This window comes from Eptesicus fuscus, chromosome 6, assembly GCF_027574615.1.
Source record: "Eptesicus fuscus isolate TK198812 chromosome 6, DD_ASM_mEF_20220401, whole genome shotgun sequence".
Classification (NCBI taxonomy): Eukaryota; Metazoa; Chordata; class Mammalia; order Chiroptera; family Vespertilionidae; genus Eptesicus; species Eptesicus fuscus.
This window is the reverse complement of record NC_072478.1, coordinates 20,545,451-20,555,415: the sequence shown is the minus strand read 5'-3', so window position 1 is coordinate 20,555,415 and position 9,965 is coordinate 20,545,451. Positions and strand designations below refer to the sequence as shown.

General features: G+C 56.5%; 1 protein-coding gene across 4 annotated transcripts; it reads right to left on the bottom strand.

Annotated features, from left to right (window-relative positions):
• Window positions 1-31: 31 nt before the first annotated feature.
• DCAF15 (DDB1 and CUL4 associated factor 15) lies at window positions 32-8,459 on the bottom strand. Of its 4 annotated transcripts, none has more exons than XM_008157910.3 (13): window positions 8,322-8,459; window positions 6,546-6,643; window positions 6,326-6,461; window positions 5,572-5,678; window positions 5,351-5,490; window positions 5,093-5,263; window positions 2,032-2,466; window positions 1,834-1,925; window positions 1,604-1,732; window positions 1,426-1,511; window positions 1,125-1,229; window positions 937-1,052; window positions 32-537 (listed from the first exon to the last, which is right to left on the bottom strand). In XM_008157910.3, exons 1-13 carry the CDS (start codon window positions 8,457-8,459, stop codon window positions 482-484), a joined length of 1,809 nt encoding a protein of 602 aa, XP_008156132.1. In that variant the 3' UTR covers window positions 32-481. The 4 variants fall into 4 exon arrangements, with proteins under 4 accessions (XP_008156132.1, XP_054573330.1, XP_054573331.1 ...); XM_054717355.1 differs by having other exon boundaries at window positions 5,081-5,263; window positions 8,322-8,453; XM_054717356.1 differs by lacking the exon at window positions 8,322-8,459 and adding an exon at window positions 8,055-8,113 and having other exon boundaries at window positions 5,081-5,263.
• Between the last annotated feature and the right edge of the window lie 1,506 nt (window positions 8,460-9,965).

Genomic DNA, 9,965 nt, shown 5'->3' with positions numbered 1-9,965 from the left:
AGCTGCCCTGATCTCAGTAAAGGGAACTCAGTGACGTTCAGAAATAAAACATTTATTACATGAAGAGGAATAATTGGGGGAGGGGGGGATGACCACGATGTTGGCCACCTCAGGTGGGGAGGCTGGAGGCAGGAATCAGGGTCTATTCAGCTTCCCAGGGGGCAATGTCCACACCTGTAACCTGGGAAGGGGGAAAATACACAAGGAGCAAAGACCCATGCCCCGTGCAGGATAAAGGCAGGCACTCGAGGCTGGTGGGACAGGGGACTCCCTCCCTCTGCCCCTTCCCAACTTAAATAGGCATAAATAAGAAGCATCCAGACTCTCAGGCCACCAGGGTGCCCCGCCCAGCCCCCTTCCCACAGCCTAACACTAGTGGCGGTCGTTGGGCGGCCAGCCAACCAAGAAGAGGCTGCCAGGAAGGCGGCCAGCTCCCAGGCCGCGGAGGTAGTTGGAGTCAGTGTCCAGGCCGGCCAGACCCTCACAGCACAATCCATGTATATCGCTCGCTGTCTGCCAGAACCTTCAGTGAGCACCCTGTGGGGAAGGGTTGGGACAGACCATGGAGTCTCTGAAGGCCCAGCTGTAAGATGAGTCCCCCTCTTTCCCAGACCTGATTTGAGCCCAGAAGTTTCGGGAAGGCAGGGACCCTGCTATGTTATCTCTGCCTCCTGCCTGCAACCACCCAATAAACGTCTGCTGAATAAATAAGCAACTGGCTGGAGGTCTCCAGTGCCACACCTGTCATGCCCTCTCTGAGCTGGCCCCCAGGCATGCCTGGCCAGGCTGCCCTCCCCTCACCCCTCTTCTGCGCCATCCACTAGCACAGCCACCGTGCTCGTCCATTCAGCAACACAGGAGTCGGTGTCTCCTCCAGGCCGGCCTGGCACTGGGGTAACAACCCCTGTCCTACTGTCATTGGGTCAGAGGGCCCACCTTTGTGCAGTGCCTCATTAGTCATCCTGTTGACGTAGCGGCCGCTGCTCTCGGGCACCAGCCACTTCATGACCATGTCCACACAACTCTTGCGGTATGAGCTCCAGACACTGCCGCTGAGGGCGAAAGGGTGAGGGATCTCAGCACTCTGGCACCCACCCCTGGCCCTGGCCTCAGCCCAGCCTTACCTGGTCTGCCCTTTGACTTCAGTGAGATCGCCCACACTGACTGTCACAAAGATGCCCGTGTTGAGGTCCCATGCCACCTTGAGGCTGGTGTGATAGGTCTTTGGTCTGCAGGTGGGTAGAAAACAGAGGAGAAAGGGTTGAGACCACCACATCCATGAACTAGGACCCAGGCTGCCCCACGGGGCTTTGTCTTTGGAACAGTAACAGAGTACTTGACTGAGGTTTGGGGGGCAGGGGGAGTCTTCTCACATCCCCACTCTCCTACACGGAAGGGTCTCAGTGTGGCCCCCTGCCCACTCACCGGAGCTGGCCTTCCTCAGTTGGGGATGGGAATGCCAGGAGCAGCAGGCCAATGTTGATCAGGACCTGGTTGGTTTCAGGGCAGACCTGGGGGACGAGGGGTGGATGGTGACAGCTATTGAGGATGACCATCAGAGCAGAGAGGGCCAGAACCCGCTATGTCCCACTCGTGGGCCTACCTCCAGGATGACGATGTCATAGTCGCTGAAGGAACAGAACTGGTGGCCCCAGGTGGCATCATGGCGGATGACTTCGTTGATGACATACTCAAAGTCCAGCGTGAGCTGCTCCACTGTCAGGTACTGACCCTGTGGGCAGTGGGCGGAGGGGTAGAGGGAGTGCTGTGCCCAGTACTACCCTTGCAGGCTCCCTGGGGCTGCCCCTTGTTCTGTCTGCTGCCAGCACCTACCTGTACAGAAGCCCGCTCCCGCATGGGCCTCAGACTTCGGCCACGCAGATCGGTCACCACAAAAGGCAGGGAGATCTTGTCATCCTCGAACTCTGAAGGGGCAGGAAGAGGGAGTTGGGGTGGTGGGAGGCCTGAGGCCCACTCCAGATCAGCCTCCCATGCCCGGGGCCCTGCCTGCTGGGTGGACTCCCTGCTCACCATCCTCTGGCTCTGTCCCTTCGCCGGACCCCAGCACGTAATACAGCTTCGTGTAGTTGACATAGCCAGGCTCAGGGGCTGGCTCCTCCGCTGCAGGGGGGCTGTCCTGGGGTGCCACCTCTCCACCTGGGGCTACAGGCTCAGAGGATGGGCGGCAGCAGCTGCCGGAGGGCCCCGTGTAGGAGAGTGGCTGAGCTTCCTCTGAGGTCCCACCCTTGGCCTCTTTGGCCCTGCGGAAGATGTCGGCCACAAACTCCTTGGCTTTGGCGATGGCGGGTGAGGGCTCAGGGACCCCAGAGGGACGGGTTGGGGCCACTTCGGGACAGAGGCTGGGGAGGGCCAGGGGCACCTCTGGGCTCTGGGGCCCAGGGGGGCTGGGAGGGGCCTGGGGGTAGGTGGTATGGTCATACAGGATTTGGCAGAAGCTGCTATCGCCTGGAATATAAAAAGAGATGTAGGTGTTGGGGTGAGCCAATGCCAAAAAAAACCTCAAGTACAGGCCTCTCCCCCACCCTGGGAGGTTCTAAAAAAGCGTATGCTATAAGATCTGTATGAAACACCCAGAAGAGTTTTAAAAGGCATCTTGTACGTGTATGCACAGGAACACATTCATTCTATGATTCTTGAGCATCTACTGTTTGCCACACACTGAGGACAAGAGTGAACAAGACAGAAAAAATCCCTACCTTTGGGGAGCTGACAGTCTATGGTGACAGCAGATAAAAGCCACATAAAAAATAAATAAATAAAAGGAAAACAGCCCTGGCCCATGTGGCTCGGTTTGGAAAGGTTGCTGGTTCAATTCCCAGTCAGGGCACATACCCGGGTTGTGGATTTGGTCCTGGGGTGGGACTCATGCAGGAGGCAGCCAAACGCTCTTACGTTGAATATCTCTTTATCCCTCTCCCTTCCTCTCTCTCTAAAAATCAACAGAATTTAAAAAAAAAAAAAAAAAAACAAAGCAAAACAAACACAAAAAGCCACCCCCTGGCAGGGTAGCTCAGTCGATTGGAGCATCGTTCCATACACCAAAAGGTGGCAGGTTCGATTCCTGGTCAGGGCACATACCTAGGTTTGATACCCCCTGGGGCAAACGATCGATGTTTCTCTCCCCCCCCCCCCCCACCCCCCCGCTTCCTCTCTCTCTAAAATAAATAAAAATACTTTTTCTAAACAAATATCCTCGGGTGAAGATTTTTCAAAAAACCACGTAAGTTTGAGAGTTTACTACACCCCATCCTCCCCAGTGAGCCAGATGGTGGCTCGGCATCGAGAGCCCCACCACTCACTGAACTAGGCAGCACCAAGGCCGGGCCCTGAGCCCGGCCCGGACCATCTCCTTTGGAACGCCACCAGCAGCAATGGGGGTTGAGGGTGGGATAGTTCTCGGTTCAGAGAAACTTGTCCAAGACCACACCACAAGATAATTCGAGTCCATCAATGCACGCTGGTCCACTAGAACACAGCCAAGTCAGAACTCTGTGAAAATGCCCTCCCTCCTCTGGTGAGATGAGTGTTTACACATGAGTGACAGTGCCCCTCCCCTGGCCGAGTCCTGTCTGACATGGTCCTTCCTAACAGGACCCACACCGTGAGGGCCGGGAGCATCGGCCCCACCCAGGACAGGCTCATTAGAGGATTGCAGCTTAACCGGGGCAGGGCCTTGCCCACATGGGCACAGGTGACCAGGGCAGGTGGGAGGCCTCTGATGGGCCCAGACACAAGATGCCCTGGTCCTGGCTAGTTTGTGGGCTCCATTTTTTTTTTCCGAATGCTAAGAGAAAGTTTATTTAGAAAGTTCCAGAGGTAGTCAAGTGAGCCAGCTGGGTTGCATAGGCTCAGGAAACAAGGGCCTTTGGAGCTTAGGAGAAAGGCAAAGGTAAGGGGGTGGGGGGGGGGGAGGATGGGAAAGGCATGAGGGAGCGCGCACTTGTGGGCTGTTGTAGACACTTAGTCCGCTCTTCATGCCCATAGCCGCCTGCCCCAGGCGACCCTTTGAACATAGTTAGTGGGCATCTTTTTATTGGACTGCATTCTTGCAAAATTGAAACATTCCTAGTTTATGTGTGTTATTCGGTTATAGAGCTTGTATTTCTTTTGCATTTGCAAATGACTTTGAGACATGCTCCCTGGACAGGATACTGGAGCTCACACTGGGTCTGCTGATCCAAGGGACGTACCCGCCCTATTGTTGCCTCCACATCCCCAGGAATGGACACCAGGTGACCCCCAGCTCCCACCACCACAGCTTTGGATATGCCCAGGCACAGGGCTGCTGGGCCTAAGTACACTCTGTTGCCACGCAGCCCGGGGAGTGCTGTGGAAAGCCGCCAGGGCTCCACTAGCCAGAAGCCAGTGGCTTACCCAGCTTTCTAACGACTGCCACTCTGTCAAGGGACATCACCTTCTGATTTTCACGGGTACTTCTGATTACCAAAGACGTAAGAGGGCCGTCTGTCCACTCACCACTCCCTACAATTTTGAATGAACGTTTCTCCTTTTGAGAAGGCAGTACTATGTGGTCCAGCATGATAGCTGCTGGCCAAATGTGCCATTCCTTTTTTAAAAAAATGTTTTTATTAATTTCAGAGAGGAAAGGAGAGGGAGATAGAAAACATCAATGATGAAAGAGAATCATTGATCGGCTGCCTCCTGCATGCCCCACACTGGGGATCGAGCCCGCAACCCGGGCATGTGCCCTGACTGGGAATCAAACTGTGACCTCCTGGTTCAGAGGTCAACACTCAATCACTGAGCCACACAGGCCAGCCCAAATGACTTTAAACATAACTAAAATTAGTCAAACACTCAGTTCCTTGGTCACATGGGCCACTTCCATGTTTCTACTGGTGGTGGCTGTAGTGGACACAGGTACGGGAACACCCAGCCCACTGTTCTAGAGGACAATGCTGGGATGAGGCTGGGTCTGGGTCCTAGCACTCCCACTCTGTGGCTGTGTGACCTTGGATGAGGCACTTCTCCGAGCCTCAGTTTCTTCCTGTCACATAAGGTACAGGGCTTACAGCAAATGCTGTGACTGTCAGCACACCTGGGGGCCTACCTGCCGAGTGGACTGAGACAGCACAAGCCACCAGGGAGTAGCTGGTGTTGAGCAGTACCACCTGGTCCTTCTTGAGCTGAAAGGCGGGCTGGAAGGTGGGGAAGGGGTACACCACCTGGTACTTGGTGTGCAGCATGAAGCCATGTCGCAGGCACTGCGCGCTTGGGTCACCTGCAGGAACACATACCCGTGGGCTCAGTCGCCACCCTGGAGTAAGGAAGCAGGTGGCCTGAGCTCTGAAGCCCCCAAGTCCCTCACCTGGATGGGCCCGGCTGGCTTCCCGGCAGGCGGCACAGTGGCCGGATGGCGGCACAGCCACTGTGCTGATGTAGATGTCTCGGTGGTTCTCGTCACTCATCATCATCATGTTCATGAGCATCCCATTTGCTGAGCGGGTGCTGGGGGCAAGCACAGCCTCAGCTGCCTGGTCCACGTGCCCTCCCCTAGCCAACCTCAGCCTCCCCATCTTTGAGTCTCACTTGAAGCCAAAGACGATGACCTTGGAGGCATCGCTGGGCCACTCACACACAGTCAGGTACAGGTCACTATAGATCTCCTCATCCTGGAAGAGCCGCACCTGCCGGATCTGAGTGCACGTCTGTGTCAGTGCGGGTCAAAGCGGACAGAGGCCCACAGGAGCCCACCCGAGGGCACGCTGGGCTGGAACTGAGGCGGCAGAAGCACCCCTCTGGTGGCGTCTCCGCCAGGGAGTCCCAAGCAGCCTCCAGCCTGCATCCCTCTGCCTTCCTGAGGACAGGCTGGGGGGACGGTCCACAAATGGGGGAAACAGAAAGGCTGGGCCCAGGGCTGGATGTAGCCCAGGAAGCCCCGTCCCAGCTTCCAAGCCCGACCCACCCCGCTGAGCTCATGTATAAACTGGGGTAACAGCACCTACCACACCTGGAGGAGGGATGGGGTTGGGGGAGTCAAGGTCAGGGCTAAAGCCAGTGTGGCAACACACTTGGTCATAACAAAGCTAATGGATCCCACCTGGCTTGAGCTGTAGACACTGAGTTCTATGGACTATACATGCTGAGTTGAACCTCATAAAATTACCGTTATTTACTCATTTTCAACTCTAACAACGGCAATTTCATGTGGTTTGACCTAACATGAGCCTTGACCAGGACCCAATGAGCACACTATCTCCATTTTCTGAAGAAGGAAACTGAGGCTCAGAGGGGTGGCATGACCTGGTGGGGTCACGCTGCTGTGCGCCGAGCCTGGCCCTACCAGCTTGAGCTTGCTGTGCACGTTGAACTCCCACCAGTACAGGTGGTAGATGTAGAAGGAGAAGTCGTCGTCTCCGCTGCTGCTGGTGTAGGAGAGGACGTACCGGCCGCACTTGGAAAAGCCCAGGAAGATATGTCTGGCAGGGCACAGGGCAGATGGGCCAGGTCAGGGCCAGCCTGTCACCCCACCCAGCCACCCCCCTGCCCGGCCTTAGCCTCACCCTGCATAGAGGAAGTCCTCGTCCACGATGCTCTTAAGGGAGACGCAGACCCTGGGTGGCAGCTTCCGGAAGAGCCGAGGGGAGAGCTGCCCACTGATCTGGGGAAGGGGCGGCCAGGACTCTTGAGGCACCATTGGACAGAGGCCACCTGCAGTCCCCCGGGCCCCTCACCTAAGGTGGAGCAGCACTGAACGCAGGCCCACACCCTGCCAACCATAACAACCAAGGGTGCTCCAAGCTCTGGAAGGTGGGATCGGCTCGGGGAGATAGATAAGCTGGACTCCCCTTGAGCCACCCTCTCCACCAGGGACCGGGGCCACACTTCTTCAGCCTCAGGGTCCCTCTTGCCAAGGCCCCAGACTCTGAGGACAGCACTGGCATCATCCCCTTTCCCCCAGGAAGGTTCCCGTCGCCCCTGCCCACATCTGCCGGCCACCTGGCTGCCTTCCTGAAGGCCACCTCATGGCACACTGAGCTGTGGGTGTCCAAAACTGCTAAGAAGGCGGGCATGGGGGCTTGACCAACTGCACTCACCTGTCCTCAGCCCACTAGCCTAAACATGGGGTGCTCAGGCCCCTTGGGACAGCTGTGGCCTCAGCTGGGGACCAACTGAGGCAGATAAAAGGGTGGGGCTGGGGCTGACCAGTGACCTTCCAATTCCTTCCTGATTCCCCTTCTCAATTAACTTAGGCCCCTTTAAACCCACTCCTTCATGTCTCAAAAACTTCATCAAGGAAGGAAGGGTACGAGGTGATCTGGGCACCCTGGGTCCTGCTACCCAGTCTGATAGGAGATAAAGAGTCCTGCCCTCAAGAAAGTCCACTCTAATGGGAAAGAGACAGCTGTCTGGGGAGCTGGCTGACCGGTGGGGGAAACAGCCCAGCCCTCAGGGAGATCCTAGTCTGATGGAACAGCCCTGTCAGTGAGGCCCAGGCCGACAAGGAAGACTCGATACCCAGATACCCATCCAGGGAGCTTCCAAGCTAAGGGCGGAGACACAGCCCAGCCCAGGGAGCTCCCAGGCTAAGGGCGGAGACTGTCCCTGCCCTGGGAGCGCCAGTCAAAAGGAGGAGACACAGCCGTCCTCACGGAGCTCCCAGCCTAACAGACAGGGCACACTCCCTGTCCACCGCGACACAGTCCTGACCCCACTGCTGCTGTCCTGACCGCAGATGCACAACCCTCTGCCCTCCCAGGGCTCCCAAACTGATGGGGCAGAGACCCTGGCTCCCTGGAAATTTACAGTCTGATGGCGGAGGAAAAAACCCTGCTCAGGTGGCCCCCAGTCTGAGGGGGAAGACCAGGCCCTCGCCAGGGAGCCACCTCCCATTCAGCAGGGGAGGCGGCAGCAGGTACAGCAGCACCCAGCTCCGTGGGGTCAGAGCAGAACAGAGAGAGGAACACCGAGCGGAGGAAGCGCAAAGCAGGCAGCAAGGGCTCTGCCGAGGGGGCGCGAAGACTCCATACCGGAGGGGCCGCGGGAGGAGGGTTTTGGAAAAGGAGTCTAACCCTGGATCGCCCCCTTCCTCCCAATTCCTCCAGCGGCGCCTCCATCCAAGCTCGGTCGCCGGTGCCCCGCCTCCCACGCCTCCATCCCAGTCCCGACACAGCCCCCGCATCCAAGCCTTCTCCCCGGGGCGCCGCCCCGCTCCCTCCCTCCGAGCCCCCTACCCGGGACTCCGCCCACAACCCCTCACCCCGCAAACGCCCTCCCTCCGCTTCCCTCGTCCCTCTTCCGCACCCTCAGGCGCGCTCCATCCAGACTCTGGGCCTCACCTTGACTCGCTCCAGCTGCTTGAGTACGTGCTCCCGCCGCCGCCCCGCTGTCCGCTTCCCCCCGGCGCCCCCGGTGCCGCCACCGCCACTCCCGGCCCCGCTGTTCCGCTCCGATTTCGAGCTGGGCGCCATTTTCATCCCCTCCCTCCACTTCCGGAGCAACCGGCCTCCTCGCCCCACCCCCGCCGCCTCCTTATTGGCCTTTTCACGAGATTGTGGACCTCTGGTTGGGTAAAAGCCCAAACTCCGGGCCTCTTCCCTCTATGTCTGTCCATCACAGTCACCGCGGCCATTGATTGGTAGGTACGGTACGGCTCCCGCGGTTATCGACGTATTCCCGCCTTCCTGCAAGGACGCACCAGTCAGAGGTCCCGTTTGTGCCTCACACCGAGATGACTTTGACTCGATAGGCGGAGGCCCCTGTCCGTCTCGATGGCGTCACGCCCCTCCGTGGCTGGTGGGTTTCTATGGAGACCGGGGGCGGTTTAGGCCCGTGGGCGGGGCGATAAGAGCCTGTGGTCCAGAAGGGCCTGAATCCCCAGCCCAGAGATGTCAGCGGGGAGGTCTGGCCAGCACCCAGGGTCAAAACCACAATGAGATTCGATTAAAGCATCTTTTAGATGAGGGCCCGGCCTGGTGTGATGATGATGATAGTGATGATAGCATCAATCGCTTATATAGCCCTTTACATGTGCCAGACACTGTTCTGAGCTCACAACAATTCTATGTACATTTTACACATGATACTAATAATAGTTGCATGTCTGCTGAGTATCATCTGCGTGTGTGTTCATTTAATCTTTGCAACAGTTTTGGTCCTCTTACATCTTCATTTTACACATGATGAAACCAAGCCTTACAGTGTAGTGCCCCTGACTATCTGGCATATATATATATCTCAGATGCAAGCTAGCTATTGTGACTATAATCAGAGTGGAAGTGAATGGATCTCATTCTCCTTATTCTTCCAGCCTCGCCTTCATTCATTCAACTAATATTTACTGAGCACCTACTATGTTCTAAACACAGTGCATACAGCCGTGAACAAGACAGATGATAAACAAGGAAATAAATTTCTTATTTCAGGTAGGAAGAATGCTACTTAGGGCAGTCAGAGAGGGGCTCTGTGAAGGTGAGGACAAGGAATATTCCAACAAAGACAATGGTTTCAGGGGAGTGAGGGTGGTATAACTGAGAGACTGCAACAAGGCCAGTTGGGCCAGAGCAGGAATGAGCAAGGGAAACAGACAGGACCAGGAAGCAGGTAAAGAGTGTATGGGCACCCAGCTGGTATGGCTCAGTGGTTGAGTGTCGACCCATAAACCAAGAGGTCACTGGTTCAATTCCCAGACAGGGCACATGCCTGGTTTGTAAGCTCAAACCCTAGTGGGGGACATGCAAGAGGCAGCTGATCAATAATGTTTCTCTCTCATTGGTATTTCTATCTTTCCCTTCCTCTCTAACAATCAATTAAAACATTTTTTTTAAAAAAAGAGTGTATGGGCTCTAACCGGCTTGGCTCAGTGGATAGAGCATCGGCCTGCCGACTCAAGGGTCCCAGGTTTGATTCCGGTCAAGGGCATGTACCTTGATTGCGGGCACATCCCCAGTGGGGAGGGTGCAGGATGCAGCTAATCGATGTTT

Bases quoted from the DNA above. Each gene is read 5' to 3' on its own strand.
- DCAF15 (XM_054717355.1), bottom strand. From the start codon at position 8,453: ATGGCGCCCAGCTCGAAATCGGAGCGGAACAGCGGGGCCGGGAGTGGC. The intron at 6,644-8,321 runs GTGAGGCCCAGA...CCCCTTCCCCAG, and splicing joins AGCAGCTGGAGCGAGTCAAG to ATCAGTGGGCAGCTCTCCCC. The intron at 1,053-1,124 runs GTAAGGCTGGGC...TTTCGCCCTCAG, and splicing joins GAAGTCAAAGGGCAGACCAG to CGGCAGTGTCTGGAGCTCAT.